Raw genomic sequence first — 18,048 nt, forward strand, 5'->3', positions numbered from 1 at the left:
CCTGAGCTGTCAGTAATAGCATTTGTCCATTCCTCGAGATCCTTCTCTTCTCCCTGATGCTGTTGATAAGTGGCTGAATTGGTATCCCACAGGTGTGCATGGGTTTTGACACAGATGAAACCATCATACAAGAGCACCCTACCCGCAACATGCCCCAAGGCTCTGGAGGCTGAGTGCCAGCATTTCCCACGTTGCGTTCAGGTTCTGGCATAAGTCAAGTGATGTGTGCAAACTTCACTATGACATTTCTCACTGAAGAGGAGGCAGGACTTTTGCTTTTGCCTTACGTCTTACTGTTTAAACATATTAGGTTGTATAACCCAGTAAAGAAGGTTTGTTAAAATCTCCGTATGTGACTCTTTACCTAGATGAAGAATGGAAGGCTATTTCATCAATGGAGGAATATGAGGGAGGCCAGGCCTTTCATGTAGGGCACAGGAGGTAGTTTGAATAAAGGCATATCTAATAATAAATTAAAATGTCTATGCATGGGCAAGGCAGCACCATGAAGCAATCTTTTCAGACCCCAGATTATGTCCGTGGCTTCAAATCAACTCCAACACTTAACTAGGGAACTGTAGGGAAAAAAAAACATTCTATGCTCTCAGATCTAACTTTTCTGCATATATTACGTGGATTAGGCTACAGATGCAAGTAGATGATGGCATTAAAAGTTCTGAGGTCAAAGAATCACAGGAGAAAGCCCCTTTCACTTTGGTCCAGCAGATCAGCCACTTGGCATTTGGTTTTACAACAGTGATTTGCAATTTATTTTCCAATGTGAGCGTGGACAGATTTCTTCCACTGAACTTTCATACACATGTATGTTTTTGAGATTTATTTCTATATCTTGTGATCCAAGTTGGGAGCATAAAAATAGTTCTGTATCGTTCCTGGTTAAGTCTATAAAGTCCTTCAAACTTACATGTCACAATACTTACGTTTAAATAGGATGTTAAATCAAATTCCTTTCTTCACATATGCTACTATAGGAGAAAAAAGGCAATAGCTATCTGAGGAAGAAGAAATGACAGATCCATGTTTTTCTCATCCTCAGCTACAAAGTTTTTAAAAATAAAACTTTTTTCTTTCTAAATCAGTGGACATGATAGTGTTGTTAATTGACAATCTTTGTATTAGTCTAATAAATACATCTTAGCAAAATATCAAAATCTCAGGGCTAAACAACAAAAATGAGATGGTCTTTCATAGTTCTGGAGAGTACTAGCAGGGCTGGTTTCTGCTGTAACCTCTCTCCAGACTTGGTGGAAGGCTGTCTTCCCCTCCTGTCCTCACGTTATTTTTGTGTCCTAAGAACATCAGCCTTATGAGATTAGGGGCCACCTGAACACCCTCCTTTCTTCTTAATGATCTCTTTAAAGGTCCCATTTCCAAATACAGTCATATTCTGAAATACTGGGAGTTAGAAATTCTACCTATAGCTTTCGGGGTGACACAATTCAGCCTCCCTTTGAGAAGTTCACACCATCGTGGGTAAGAAGGTAGACATAACTTTTGGGAAATGGTTTTCTACATCTCAATGTAATCTTCTTTTTTTTTTGCCAGTCCTGGGGCTTGCTCAAGGCTAGCACTCTACCACTTGAGCCACAGCACCACTTCTGGCCTTTTCTATATATGTGGTGCTGAGGAATCGAACCCAGGGCTTCATGGATATGAGGCGAGCACTTTACCACTATGCCATAGTCCCAGCCCTGGATGTAATTTTAAAAGGAAGACATCATTTAAATTTCTCTGAGTCAATAAGAGGCACTACTTTGTTTGATTCCCTGCATAAATGTATTTCAAGTGTCTAGAGGGCTTTAAAGAACGTTGTTTTCTATTTGTGATCTTGTTACATATTCTCTGATCATGAATTCACAGAGTTAACTGGGTTTAAAAATTATTTAAAATAATCTCCTGTGGAAATGACAGCAGTATTGCTCTCAAGTCACCTAAAGACCCTAGACTGTCCTAAAGTCTCCCCATGCTTCAATATAAACCTGGGATACACTCATATGTATGTACACACAGAAATACAATGTTGACACTCTATAGAAATAGCTCCTAATTTGGGGCCTAGGAATCAGTCAGAGACATTTGTTTCAAGTGAAGACTTCAAGGCTTATTTCTTGAAGCAATTGTTGTCTGAAGAAGGATGGTTTACTTCCATCAGGAGATAGCACAGCAATCATGTCTGCCATCTCTCCAGTGTTTGATGTTCAAACTCCTTCGTATGTTTCATGTATGCCCAGAGCTGTGTGCAGACACGGCCATTATCCTGAAATCCTCCATGCTGACATTTCAATTGCGACGTCTTCAGATCATTGTTAATTCTTTTCACCAGGACATCTCCTTACCTGACCTGGAAATCCCTGCTTCCTTCCCTTCTCCTCATCCTGGCCATCTCTGACCCATTTCACACCGCCTTTCATGAACTTCCTAGGATGGGACAGCCGATGTTTATCGTTTATGTGTATACCCATTCTTTTCACAGTGATCAAAAGAATAATCATCTTCTTTGATCAACAGCTTTATATAAATGGATAGTTACTATTTTATTAATGGTTTACTTGCTTCCTATCTAATCCAGATTCACGTTCAAATAAAAGTGTGAATTTCTAGACAAGCAAACCCAGCGAAGTTGTGGATTTCTTAAGAATGAAAGTGCTTAAACTTCCTTGCCAATTTTAACACGCTGTGTTTTATGTTTGTTTGTGCTGGAATTAAATGCTCATTTTTTTTTAAGCACAAGTGTGCAAAGATTGGACTTGGATTTAAAAACTGGTGAAGATGTTAGAATTCCAAAAGTGTATTATGAAAGAAAAATGGGTAGGAGTAAATACTACTAAGAAGTATTTCAGAATGTAATGTTTTCATGCTTTCTTGTTTTCATTTTGCTAGTGCTATTCTTCATCAATGAGGTGCCTTGAGATCTGTGGCCTCCTTTCTAGCTATAGGCTCCCTGTCTTTGTTAGTTCTTCGGGACTCTGATAGTTTCAGAGACCTTTGGTAGGTCAGTTATCATTCCGAAATCCTTGTGGGTGTAACGGAACTTTATGCACTGAGGAAAGAGGAATGGAATGAAACCTCAAAAGATAAGACATAAAGTAGTTACCCATGCCACTTCTAAAGAAGTGTGCTACGTATGCTGTTTGCACACTGCCTTCTCTGACACGTTTGCCGTATTTAAGAAACTAAAAATATAGATCCGATTCCAAAATGCAAACCATTAATTCAAAGGAGATACTCAGTGTACCTCGGAAATGGTGAAGGAAAAACGGGAATCTCTGTATTGGTGTAACTCCCCTCTTTCCCTTCCCCTCCCATCCTGTACCCTGAACATACTCAAAGGAGGAGGCTGGTGATCGAATTCACACCTCCTCACTATGTTAAGAGGCAACAAAAAATGTTAAATACACAATTGAGTTACAAAAACACAAACATGAAATACAAAGAAGAAAGTTGAGCGCATTATCTAATGCGAATGTTCTCTCAGATTTGAGTAGATCTCCCTTCCTTTTAAGGTAGGCTGGCTTGTCCACAGCGCCACATCTCACAGTTCGCTTTACGAGATAGCAAGACATTCTCAGACTTTCAACTGCTGCAAATTTCCATATTTTTAAACTTGGGCTCCTAATAAGCAAGGTCTGCCTGTCTTTGGGGGCCAGATGATAAGAAACGGTTTCCTTTTGGCTCTACTGCTATCATTCATTCACTCTTCCTCATTTGCTACCTTCCTCATTATCCTATCTCCTAGGAAAGGCTGAAAAAGAGTTCCTGTGTGCATAAGTTGGCGTGTCTGCCACCCATGTCGCATGTGTGTCCATGCATGCGTTATGCATATGTATGTGTGTTTCAATGCATGAGTGTAGCAGTGTCAAGGCAGGGGGCTGGCAGAGAGTGTAGGGATGTTAAGATGTAGGGAGGGGGCTGGGAATATGGCCTAGTGGCAAGAGTGCTTGCCTCCTACACATGAAGCTCTGGGTTCAATTCCCCAGTACCACATATATGGAAAACGGCCAGAAGGGGCGCTGTGGCTCAGGTGGCAGAGTGCTAGCCTTGAGCAAAAAGAAGCCAGGGACAGTGCTCAGGCCCTGAGTCCAAGGCCCAGGACTGGCCAAAAAAAAAAAAAAAAAGATGTAGGGAGGAGGATGAGATCAATAGGAAATAGACTTCCTAAGCTTATCCAATGTGGACAGACTTCCATAAAGGCTGCTTCTCCCCCCTTATATTTGTTCTGCATCTTTAGGTAAAGAATTGTTTTTAAAGCAATCCTGAAACAAGAGCAAGCAAGTCACCCATTCTTCCCCTGGTTTCTTTACTAGGTAATCACACAATCCTTTCCTTCTTTCCCTGGAAAGCTAGGAGGTGGCAGTTTCCCAATTCCAGCGACTCATTTACTCATATAGTTAGCGTATATTTCTTGAGTGCCCACTGCATGGCACGCTGTCTTCGAGACACCTGGAATCTAGCAGTGACCAAAGACGTAACAATCACCGTCCTTGTCTATGTTCAGTCTTGATGTCTCTGTACTGACTTAGCGTAATTCTGTCTTCTGAAAAGTTCCTTTTCTCTCCTTCTGACAGCTCCACACATGTGAGAAGATGTCATTTCATCACCTCTGGAATAAACAAGTCTCTAATATGACTTTTCTAAGACACACCACATCAGCCACTCTCCTCTAATCTGTCATTGCTTCTCGCTGCGTGCATCTACAGCCCCATGTAATCTGGGAACTCTGGCATCTCTCCCCTAGAGTATCACTGACTAGGACATGGTCAGATTGAGGAAAGCCTCCTGGGGCTTTTGTATCAGCTCATCATTCTCTTGTGTTACACTTAGGTATGTGATTTAGGGTCAGGGTGCCCTGGTTTTGTCATTCTTCAAATGAGGTTAACCATACAAAGTGCACTGAAAAGTTGCTATCAGGATTAAATGAGTTAGTACAAACAGAACAGTTGAGTGGTTGGTTGCTGGCCCAAAATATTGTTTGGGAGACAACAACTATTATTCTATTACTGTTTAATTAACTTTGGATACTACCTTTCTGTTCATGCACCTTATCGTTTTAGTGTCAAAATCACACCACTGGTTTACTGAGGATGAGAGCAATGAGCAGTATTCTGTTTAGGCTACAAATTCTTTTTGGCTCCAAGTAAACAACTTGGACAAAGTAGCTTCTTGGGAAATGGTCGCTAACTGAGCATACAAAATAGCTTTTGAAAATGCCAGTCAATAGAAAGTGAGAAGTGTTTCTCTTCTTATTTTCCAATGTAAATGGATCGGTCCCCACTGCGATATTGTGTAATTTTAGTGATTGATGTGCCCATGTAGGATTTGTCACAGACATTGTTATGAACAGCAGTTCATTTATTAAATAAAAATGCTGCAGAGACATCTCTTCCTGCTGATAAAATAATGCCAAAGTTTTGGGGGTTTGATGTATTATAAACATGGTCATGACTGACTTGCAAATTAAAGACCAACTTCTCTATCATCCTTCATGGGACTTTCACATTGATTTCTAGGATTTGTTTCTCCTTCCTCATAATCTCTGTGTTCAATGGTTGCCCTCTGGTTGAGAGTGAGATTGGCGACGTTGGTGAGAATATCACTGAATGCCTCTTTCCTCACTCCATGGCTTGGGAATGTAGGGAATGACAATGGCAGGAGACGATCTGTCATTCTTGTCTCCCTGGGGGAAGCTGGTCCGCAGGTGTGTGGGAGACATTCTCAGGGGAGAGCAGAGCTCTGATGCCTGTGCCTTCCTTCAGTGGAAATAGCTTTCAGATAGTCATTAGTAACAATTCTCCATACCCATGCAGCCGGTACTCACTGGGCAAAGGTTTCTGAGTTGAGGGAGAGCCCAACAATAACATGAGGTCTGTACCTGTGGGAAATAGTTTTTCAAACTCATACACCTCAGCGTTGAGCTATTCACTAATCATTTTTGTCATATATAAATATATTTCTTAAATTCATCTACTGTGCTGCTTAGTTTCTTGGCAAAAAAAAATGCATTTAGGGATGTTTAGTGGCCCTAAAAGAAAATGTGTACAAAAACATTTAAGGCACTTTCCCCCATATTTTTTCCATCAACTTCTGATTTGAAATTTTCTATAATTTTAATATTCTTCATTTGCTGATAAGAAGCCAAACCCAGCTACAATTCTGATATTCTTAATTTTATGGCTAATGCAATATCCTGATTGCAATATAACTTTCCCTGAAAGTCTTTTGATGCTATTTTTATTAAATAATAATTCACTTTAATTTCAGTGGATGCCCTTGATTCTTTAATACCATACTTTTTGATGTGTCATTTGTATATTTCAAACAAAATAGTAGCTGGAGAGTGAATTGAAATGATCTGCTATACGTCTGACTGGCTGTGAAAATTCTATGAATGAGTCAGTCATTTCCCAAATCTTTTAAATTTAGGCGATTTATTTCTACTTTCTGAAAGGTAATGAGTCATAATGTGTAGTGATTTATTCCAACATATTAAACTTATGTATTACATCTGGCATATAATTTTCAAAATCTATTATCTTTTTATATACTTATTGATTTTCAGTAGCAATTCCCTAATAATACCTTGTAATGAGGAAATAGAAATAGGATCCTCATTAAATGTTTATAGGCTGATTTAAAAGAAGCATGGAATAAATCAGAAACATGTAGTGGTAGGTGCTTATGACAGAAATATTACTAAGAACATGAATACCTTATTGACATTCTTACCTGAAAATATCACAGGGGACACAAAATATCTATATCTAGATTTTAAAAATTATATTTAAATTACAACTAAAATACCTTTCAGTATGCCCTGTGCATGACAATTATCATTTGAGAAATCAAGGAAAAAATGGCAGACTAATATCTTTTTTTTTTTTTTTTTTTTTGGCCAGTCCTGGGCCTTGGACTCAGGGCCTGAGCACTGTCCCTGGCTTCTTCCCGCTCAAGGCTAGCACTCTGCCACTTGAGCCACAGCGCCGCTTCTGGCCGTTTTCTGTATATGTGGTGCTGGGGAATCGAACCTAGGGCCTCGTGTATCCGAGGCAGGCACTCTTGCCACTAGGCTATATCCCCAGCCCCGCAGACTAATATCTTAATCATGGAGGAAATACTCATGCTCTCAGTTAGCTGGAAGCATAGTCACTCCTAATGTTTGTGCTAATAAAAGCTCCTGGAAGGAACTTTGAGGATTTGCTGCCCGTGACTGGTTAACGGGGAATCTGACAGTGAGAAGTGTGCTTCTGTCTGCAAAGGCTGAGCCTCTCATGGATGCAGCCACCACAGGCAGAGTAAGCCAGCCTCCTTCTACGTGCACACGTTGGTGTTCTGGGAAGATTTAAATAGAATCACTCAGAAACTAGCAATCCTGCAATAATACAGAACCAGGAAAGATTTCTTGACATACAATAGTAGTAGTAGTAATAATAATAACAATAATAGAATCACTTGAATTCCTAATGTTGCCGCTAAAATACATTTTTCCTTAAATATGCCCCAAACATTGTTTATTATCTCCTTTTACAATTATACAATTATTTAAAAATATACCACTACAATTTGAAAGGATCAAAGCATAAAACATTTCATTCTCAACGAAACATCTTTGTAAGTAATAAACAAGTAAGAAAGAACAATATTGAGTACTTTCACCTTTTTATCATTGAATTCTTGATGATGTTGGGGGCTGTAGATCAGGATATGTTTTGACAGTGTTAGGATTTTGTAATTAGATATTATCATTACTTTACCCAAAGAGTATTTTTAAACCATAATATAGTTGATTTTTTTAAAGTTTAGAATTATTGGTGTTGCATTTCAACCCAAATCATGCTTGTTTATTCTGGCTCTTAAATAAGATAGGAAAGCAATGTATTTTCCCTTGAAAGCCATTTAGGGATTATATTGAAATTCTCTTACAGACAGAGAATGAATTCATACACGTTGAAAGGCTCCCCTTTGCAAATCATAGGGATAGGCTCTTTTGAGTAAGGGATGATGCAAATATAAAAGGGGGTTATAATGTATTTGCAGGAAAGAAAGACTTGTAAATATACCATATAAGAAAATATTTTAAATCAATTTTATAGCTCCCTGTCTCTTCCTTATTAACGGTGTAGGAATGGAAAGGTGTAATACTTATTCTTACGCACCACAGGGGTCATGCTAACACTCTTGTAAGAGAAGACAGCTTAAGAAGCAAGAAAGCACATGGATGTATATTTTCAAATTTTTATCTAAGGTAGCAGCCTTCAGAAATGAAGACCTAAAGACACAGGGAAATCTGATTACTTCTGCGCCTGTGTTCCATAGATGGTATCATATAAGAAGCCATAAACAAAAGTAGGTGATCAAGTGACAGAAGCCCAGGGGACCAGACCACCCTGCAGGGCCAGCCTGGGCCTGGCCTGGGCTTCTCCCAGGAGCGCTGCTTCCCCTAGCCACAGACCAGGATCTCTCCCTCAGGCAAAACGGCAAGAGTGACTTTCGGGTGTATGGTTTGCTTCAGAAGAAAGCTGTTCTAGTTTCCCTGATCTGCTTTAGAAAAGAGAAGCTCTGCTCTTTAGGACTCACCTTGAGGGAAGAAGAGAAGTGGAGACGGAAACGCAGGAGCCGTTCGGAGAGGCCTTGCCCCTGAGACCTTGCTGTGTCCTCCATTGCAAAGCCCTCACCCTGCCTGAGGGCCAGCTTGAGGGTCAAAACTGTTGATTGTGTGGGGTTCTTTCCCTCCTGTCAAAGGTGTAAGATTCTGCTAGGCAGAGCACTGGTGGATATGCCAGCCAGGCTAATGTGGATGCCACAGTTAGAAGTGAACACACACTGGGCACACTGGCCTAGGGTGGTGCGAAGGGCCCTTCACACTGAAACGGCTGGAACAAGGTGCTCATTGCCTGGGGTTGTCAAGGTGGCACCAGGTCAGTTCACAGTGGAAACTGAATTTCACCCTCCATGGTAAGAAAGAACAGTGGTCCAACGTTCTCGTGTCTAGTTTGAGTTACCATTTTCTGTACTGTCCTCGCCTTACCCTTTCTCTTCCATCTTTTGGAGGAGGTTCTGGACTTGGTTTATTTTTGTGATTGGATGACTTGACGATTTATAGCTTTGGGCAAACTATTCGCAATACTATTTTCTACTTCTAGGAGTGCCAAGATCTAATTAGATCTGCCATGTTTCTCCACAAAAATATATACTCTAGAAAGTTGTTTTTATACTGCTAAAAATGTGTGTGCGTTGCTAAGCTAATTGAAGAGTAACACTTAAGAATGCACATTGATGTCCAATTACTATTAAGATTTATGTGTATATCAATACAGTATCTACAATTTAATACTTTGGTGGCATGTTTTCTATATAAAATGAGACTTATTTTACATTTTCCAACTTAAAGTAGTGGTCTAAGTGCGTATATTTTTTCATAGAGTGTCCTGAATTCTCCTTTCTTAACTCTGCATATTGCATGAAAAAACATGACAGTGATTGATTTAATTGAACCCATTTATGAGAGAGTGTTTTAATTAAAACGGGCATTTTTCTTCTGTATCTAAAGGCAGTTGGACTGATTTCCATTTCTTTCAGTTCTGAGTGTTGAGGGTAATATAAATTTTTTTGCTTAGATATGCTTTATATATTAGCTTTCGTTATTTGTATTTTAATTACTATCAGAAAACATAGTTATTCCAGAATTTCATGTATCTCTACAATGGTTTTAATAAAATGAAATATCAGGGTAAATATAAAGTAAAAGACAAATGGGAATGAAATGGAATTAAAACAAAAGAGACTATGTTATTGTATTTCTTAAGGATATCACACAAGCCTTCTTTCCCCATTAATTTAATGAAAACATAAGTATTGCCTAAATGTATGTTTGTTTCACATAATGTAATATGTTTACTATTTTATATTTCAAGGCATAACTCTCACTTAGGGTGAGGACCCATCCAATTATTGTGCTCGCAATAGATATATATTGGATAGTTTTTTTGTGTTTTTTTTAAACATTTTAAAGTTCGTTCATGTTAGGTTTGAAAAGATCATTCCTCACTCTTGTTGCTGGTTTGCTGGCCATTTTTACCACATCATCCATACAGGAGAATAGGTGGCCTGCTATTTTTTTTGGTGTCTTCATCGGCTAGTTTTAGGAATTTTCATCTTTAAGGAAGATTTTTCTCTATGAGATGTTTCTTCCCTTCAGCACTCATAACTTTGCTTATACTAACTTCTACTTCACCAAGAACATACAGATTTCAACATCTAGCAAAGTATTCAGAGTTTGTATGATGGCAAGCCAATGTCCCTCGGGATTATGGCGAACGCCAACTCCGATTCCTTAAAGGCCTAGTATACCGTGACTGCCTCAAGATATCAAGGCAACCCGTGTGTTCAGTAATCTACAAAGTTGATTTCTTTCTCATGTTTTGTAGATCATTGCCTTTTATCTTAAAAATTCCACTTTATGTGTTCCAACTCTCCCATGCTCCCTGCTTAGGGAGATACCTCCAACCCCACTTTGCATGACTAACAAATTTAGGGGTGGTTGCCCTTGGGGGTTCTCTCTCTGCTGGCCATTGAATGGTTTCCCTGGTCTCCCTTTGCCAATTTTTCTCTCATGATGACATGAAATACCACACAGGTGAGCTAACCCATGGCACATGGTAGCCTGACATTGATATTTGCCGTGGAATGGAGCAAGGCTTCCCCCCTCCTATTCTCAGTAGATCTAGAAACCTACATCTAGGCACCTAGTCTGATGCTCTGTTGTTTCCATATTCTTTTTGTCTGCTACTATTTGGATGTGTATTTCTGGCCTTCGGGGAAAAGGTTTTTGTTATATTTTGCTAGGTTTAACATTGGAAAGAGTGATCTTAAACTATGAATAGCCACCTTGCACCGTGGCTTCTTTTCTAAGTGGTAAAGGGTCATAGTAAGCATTTGTGTAACTAGACACAAAAATAAACTAATAAATGGAATCCTTGACAATTAGACCAGTAATAATATACTAGTATTTATTTACTGGTACTTGGACCTGTGATGGCAAAGTTATTTATAAGTGTATGTGGAATAACAGCAGTTCGTAGATTATGTTAAAATCTCTGCAGTTTCATTATAAAATTAGCTTGTCCTTATGAAACAAAATTTAGCTAAAAAAATGTTGAGGGGTAAGTATTCTGATTATTATCACAATATGCTATATTTAACAATTTGGGGTATTCTATTTCTTTTACATTTATTTTCTAATAGATATTACTTTTTGCATGGTTGTGTTCCTGTTATATCCATTTCTGTCTCCAACAAAGCTTTAATCAAGGCCTGGGTGCTGTCCCTAGCTTTTTAGCTCAAGACTGGCACTCTGCTTCTTGAGTGACAGATCTACTTCTGACCCTTTGGTATTTAGTTAGAAATCATTTCACAAACTTTCCTGCCCAGGCTGCCTTTGAACTGCAACCCTCCTATTTCAGCTTCCTGAGTAGCTATGATGGCAGGCATGGTCCACTGGTACCCAACTTGTTATTCATTTTTTTTTTTTTTTTTGCCAGTCCTGGGCCTTGGACTCAGGGCCTGAGCACTGTCCCTGGCTTCTTCCCGCTCAAGGCTAGCACTCTGCCACTTGAGCCACAGCACCGCTTCTGGCCGTTTTCTGTATATGTGGTGCTGGGGAATCGAACCTAGGGCCTCGTGTATCCGAGGCAGGCACTCTTGCCACTAGGCTATATCCCCAGCCCCTCAACTTGTTATTCATTTTGACGATCACTTAGGAACATGAAAATTATGCTGCACTGTCACCATTCAATCACACACATTTAGTGCACAGCTCCTTTTTATTTAGACACTGGAGATGTAATGATAAACGATACAACACATCTTCATTTTCTTCATTAAATAGGAATTGCACAAATAGGAATTATAATCGTGGATTAAGAAAAAAAACAAAACCTGTCTGTTGTTAAACAGTCGTGACAGGTACCAGAAGCATTTTATGTTGTTTTCTGTACTTTTTCAAAAATGTATTTAGGTGTTTCTAATTGCTATGCTTTTCAAAAACGTGGTCTTCAGAACCAGAGAGTTGGTTCTGTAGAATGTGAACACAAGTGTCGTGTTTAGGGAACCGATGGTGTTCATAGATAGGGTCAATTTCCAGGGAGGAGAAGCACCTTTGCCAGGAACTTTTGCCAGTTGTTGGGGGCAGACATGCAGAGAAAACCGCCCTGGAGGAGGTGTGAAATGTAGAGTACGGGGTGTGTGGTCTGAGTGGACATTTCATAGTATAGAAAATTTTCAGGGTTGTGGCCCATGAGGAAGTAGGGTGGATCCTAAAAGAACTCGGATCCTTTCAAATCCCGCTGGGACGGCTCGGTCACATCCGAGGGTTTGGGGGTGGGATGGAGACACAGCTCTGGGGCTGATCTTCAAAATTCTACCTTGATGGTTTTGTCTTATTCATTATTTTGTTGATTTTTTAAAAGAAAAATAGATTGGCTAACATTTTATTTTAGGTCCTGTGATAGTTTAATTATTCAGTGTATGGAGGACGCGTGTCCTGTGTCTCCTGGGCAGTACCCAGAGCTTGTACTTGTATCCCTAACCTTGTACTTTGTCAAGTGATTGAATCATCCTGTCTGGATTTCTTCATCCTAAAAGTCCTATGAAGTAGACATGTAGTGAGAAGCCAGTGAATTCTTCATAGAACTTTCTGAGAATGATGTTTGGCCCCGAAGAATACCATCATATCATTATACTTTTCAAAAACAAAAATGAAACTACAAGGATCCAGACTGAAAGAGGACAGAACCCAAATTCTGTGTCTGAGTTTAGTTCTGTTAACAGAAGTGAGGCTTGGTGGGAAAGGGCTCTGTGTAAGTGTGTGTGGCGGGTGGCAGCTCTAAGTGTATAGGACCTTGCCGGGGTAGGGGTGGGACTGGTTTCTTCTTCCTTCCTTGCCTGATCTGGTGGACTTAACTTCAGAAGTAGGAGCCCAAATGTAGTATTATTTAAAAGTTAATGATACCAGAACATACAGAAAAACTTAGAGAAAAATTGCCAGTCTCCGAAGGGGTTTGGTATGTTCTCATGTTCCCCTATCAGTTTGCTTGTATTTCTTCATGTTCATCATGCCTATGTTCAGAGATGCAACCGACTCAGGCAAGGAGGTCTTCAGTAGACAGCAAGTGCTTAGCCAGGAGCAGATGCCGGCTCACAGTGTTCTTTTGACAGTAGCACACCTTATCTTGAGTATCTCATGATGAGGAATGCATGCAATATATTCCTGATAATCAGGTCTTCCTTTTGAAAATCCTAGCCTTTTTGTTTGTTTTTTATCTTTTTTAATTTTTTCAAAATTGTTTACTTTATTGTCAAAGTGTGATACAGAGGGGTTCATATGAAAGACAGTGAGTACATTTCTTGTTCTACTCGTTACCTCCTCCCTCATTTCCCCCCTCCCCCCTCCCCCTTCCCTTCTCCCCCCAAGAGTTGTGCAGTTGGTTTACACCAAATGGTTTCTAAGTGTTGGTTTGTGAATTATTTTTTTTTTGTTCTTTGTCTCTCCATTTTGGTATTCCCTCTCTTCTCCCTTCCCCATTTCGATTACCCATATAGACAGTATCCAGGGTATTAAAAAAAATGTCTAAGTCTGGACATGTGGAGCTATACTGATGGGCATCGTGCAGTCATTGTGTCTCAGAAGATGAGTTCCAAACCCTACTCTCCATGCAGCCAGTGTGTAGAGTGGAGGTGTACACTCAGAGAAACCTTTACTGCTGTACTTTCTCATTTCTGAGAATGAGACAAAAGCCCGAGGGTGTTTTGTTTGAAGCAGCTCTGCCTTTGTTCCATGTGTGTCATTTGTGTTCACTTGTTTGCATCTCCCTAGTCATTAGGAGGCCGAGGCACAGAGTTTAGCAGCATCCTGCAGTGTGGACAGGGTGCTCACATTTACATGAACCCTTCTGCTATTGTTGGGAAAACCCTGTTGCCATGGTGAGGAACATGATGCTCCCTGTCAGATCTACACCTGGTGGGGATGGACTTAGAAAAGCCATGTGCAAATATTTATTTTCCTAATGTATAGCTGGGTCTCTGTGAAGCCCTGGATGATGACAGTGTCTACTCCTTAGTGTGAATCATCAGATAGTGTAGGATGTGTGGCTTTCCCCCTTTGTTTTCCTTCCTTCCACTGGCTTCTGCCTCTCACCTGTCATCAATAACCAGATGCTGAGATTGAATGCAGCACTCATGACTGTCATCCTACCTGCTTGGAAGGCAGAGGTAGGGGACCATGGTCTGAGGCTATCCCCTTTGATTAGTTACCTCAGGACCTGATCTGAAAAAATGAATTATAAGCAAAAGAACTGGGGACATGGCCCACGTGAAAGAGGAGTTCAATCCTTACTACCTATGGTAAACTCAGCAATGATATTAAGTCCGAATCTGTGTAATTTGTCCTTGGCAATTATATAATTGAGTAAGTTTTGTTCAATTTGCCTCATTTGTCACTTTGGAGAGGACCTCTGTGCAAGGGTTAGCCCTTTGAGAGTTTAGGGTTCCCCTGTTTGTTTTCGGCTTCGTCTTGGAGATTGAGCCCAGAGACATGCAAACACAGGATCCTGCGGGCCGCTGAGGTCTTCAGTGCAAGCCAGTCACTCTGCTTCTTCCTGAGGTCAGAATGGAGGGGCTCCACTTACAGGTGCCTCCTGTCTAAACACCACGAGTATTTCCATACAGGTTAGGGGCCTTCACATCACGGGACGTTTTTCTAGCAGGGCTCTTTCTAAGGACCTGTATCAAGTGTACACACACACACACACACACACACACACACACACACACACACACACACAGAGACTGGTTCCCCTTATTTGAAGGTTGTCAATTTACAAAAGAAGAGAAAGAAAAACTCTGCTTAAAAGCCTTGAGTATAAGTTTCTTAGTGTTACAACTGGCAAGATCCCTCACCTGCAATCCAGAAGGCAATCTTAGCTTATATGTATTGCAATTAAATAATAATTAAATCAGTCGCTTGCTTTGGTCATTTTAATGAATAATAGCAGCACACATATATTAGTTTTCGTTTTGCTTTAGCTCAAAGATGCATTTTTCTATTCCTTCTGTGATAAATGTACTCCAGGTTTGAGGATATATAGGCCAGTTTAAGTGACATAAAATCAATGGGCTAGGGCCTGGGACACTGGTACCTCACATCTGTAATCCTAGCTGAGGCTGAGATCGAAGGATCGCAGTTCAAAGCCTACCTGGGCAGGAAAGTCCGTGAGACTCTTATCTCCAGTTAACCACCAGAAAACTAAAAGTGGCACTGTGGCTCCAAGTGATAGAGCCCTCGCCTTGAGCTGAAGAGCTCAGGGACAGCACCCAGGCCCAGATTTCAAGCCCCATGACCGACATAAATAAATAAATAAATAGATAGATAGATAGATAGATAGATAAATAAATAAATAGATAAATAAATAAATAAAATGAGCTGCTTCTATAAAATGTCCTCTGGTGAAATAAAAAGAAGCAGAAAAGAAAAAAAGTTATATCCTGACACATTTTGAGGCTTACGATCATTGTGTTTGCTTTTCAGATCCCCAGCTCAAGGGAATAGTGACCAGGTTATATTGCAGGCAAGGCTACTACTTGCAAATGCACCCAGATGGAGCTCTCGATGGAACGAAGGACGACAGCACGAATTCCAGTAAGTGACCGCCGGTGGCCTCCCCTTAGCTCTGCCCGAAGAAGATGCCTGCCTCTTTAAATAACCTTCAGAGACACATTTGCAAGTGCTTCCTTATGTTGGCTTCTTTCTACAAAATTTACACTCTACAGTGCCATTTTTAAATTTTCCTAAGACCGTATGGATGGCAATGTCAATGCAGAAGTGAAAGAATCCTGTGATTTCAGGATCATTATAAATAAAGAGCTCTATTCTCTCCCCCACGATTGTCCTATCCCCCCCCCCAAATCAGTCACTTTTAATCTCATGATCACAAATGTCAAATAGCATTAGTGTATCAACATAAGAACAGGTGCTTCTTCTGAAGGTATTGTTTTATTAGCTTCGTAATGATACCTGGGGAAATTCAAGGGATAGAGGAACCAAGTAGTTTCAGTGAGCAGAAATATAATTTTAAAATTCTTTGCATTTGAGAAGCAAAGAGACTATCTCCCTTCTAGAGAGGATATGTAGGTAGTATACCTCTACGTACATTGTACACAAGGTTTAACTAGTTTACAGAATCAAGTCAGGGATAATTTACTTAATTAAAAATATGCCCATCTTCTATTACATTAATGTCTGTATATCCTTTTAAGTGTGTGTGTGTGTGTGTGTGTGTGTGTGTGTAAGAAAGAGAGAGAGAGACAGAGAGACAGAGAGACAGAGACAGAGACAGAGAGCATGTGCACATGCTTGCATCATTATTGGAGCTTGAAGTCAGGCCTGGTCACTGTTGGTTAGCTCCCCCCGACCCCTCATGGTGGGTCTACCACTTGAGGCACAGCTCTAATTTTGACTTTTTGTTAGTTAATTGGAAATAAAACTCTAATGGACTTTCTTGCCTTGGCTGGTTTTACACTGCAATCCTCAGATCTAGGCCTCTTGAGTAGCTAGGATTACACTTGTGAGCCAGTTTCTGGCTCACACTTCTTTATATTCAACAATTCTTTGTACAGGTGTCTGGCGAACATCCTCACCCAACTGTTTTTCCCAATGTTTGTTCATACTGGCACCTGATTCCTTCCAGTTTAATATAAATTTTCAGAACACACATGCTCTTTACTGCTGTAGTCAGGGTGATTTATTAGAAGTATTCCCAGCATTTCTTTCTATCCATTTATTATTTATTCTTCATATATAGAACATCATTCCATGAAAAGAAGAGAAAATTAGATAAGGTGCTTCCTATTTTAAATTCTAGTAACAAAAATTTCAGTAACAGGTTCTGAGAATACCTCATCACATAAAACACACTATATTTTTATTTGCTATTTCGATGTGAAACAACAATGCTTTTCTAACCATCTCTACAGAATTTGGTTACTTCTTCCAGTTTTCTTTAATTTTTAAATTTATCTTCATTTTTCTCTTCAATTTCTAGTCCCTTCTATACGGCTCTTAATTTTTTTTTTTTTTAGCAGCTTAAATGATTTATTAAATTGTCTTATCTACTCTTTCTCACCCACCAATTACCTTCAAGTATTCCAAACATTATCTCATTTTTACCTTGTAAATGCTATCAGTATGCAGAGCTAACAGATAAGTACTCTTTTTATAACAGTAACCTCAATCCAATTATCTAGTCTAACAAAACTCATAGTTCTTACTATCTAATACCTAAACTGTGGTAATATTTCCTTAGATATTTTTTAAATGTGTTACAATCGTTTTTACTAGATACAGCCAAGGTCCGCTTGTTGCTTTTATCTTCCCCGCCTTTTTTTTTTTTTTTTCTCAAATTTTTATTTTCAAACTGACGTACAGAGAGGTTACAGTATCATACGTTGGGCGTTGGATACATTTCTTGTACTGTTTGTTGCCTTGTCCCTCATGCCCCCCTCCCTCCCCCCCTTCCCTCCCCCCCGCCCAGTTGTTCAGTTCACTTACACCAAACAGTTTTGCAAGTATTGCTTTTGTAGTTATTTCTCTTTTTTTACCCCGTGTCTCTCGAATTTGGTATTCCCTTTGAATTTCCTACTTCCAATACCAGTAAACACGGTTTCCAATATACTCAGATAAGATTACAGAGATAGTGTAGGTACAAACATAGGAAGGTGATACAAAACATCATCAATAATAGAAACTACACATTCACATAGGACGTTGAAAGTAGTTATAACTGTGATATATCACTTGTTTCCATATCATGGAGTTCATTTCACTTAGCATCATCTTATGTGTTCCTAAGGGTATAGCTATTGGGCCTTGTGATGCTCTGCTATAGCTTGCCTAAACCTGTACTAATTATTCCCAATAAGGGAGGCCATAGAGTCCATGTTTCTTTGGGTCTGGCTCACTTCACTTAGTATAACTTTTTC

At 39.7% G+C, this 18,048-nt stretch overlaps 1 protein-coding gene across 3 annotated transcripts in view; it reads left to right on the forward strand.

The window, feature by feature from the left end:
* Positions 1-18,048, forward strand: part of Fgf14 (fibroblast growth factor 14) — a 506,034-nt gene that overhangs the window by 367,208 nt on the left and 120,778 nt on the right. For all 3 annotated transcript variants that reach the window (XM_048341122.1, XM_048341124.1, XM_048341123.1), the window contains exon 2: positions 15,599-15,709. In XM_048341122.1, coding sequence (XP_048197079.1) covers positions 15,599-15,709 — 111 coding nt within the window. The remainder of the gene's footprint in view (positions 1-15,598; positions 15,710-18,048) is intronic.

The sequence above is a fragment of the Perognathus longimembris genome, chromosome 3, assembly GCF_023159225.1.
Source record: "Perognathus longimembris pacificus isolate PPM17 chromosome 3, ASM2315922v1, whole genome shotgun sequence".
Lineage (NCBI taxonomy): Eukaryota > Metazoa > Chordata > Mammalia > Rodentia > Heteromyidae > Perognathus > Perognathus longimembris.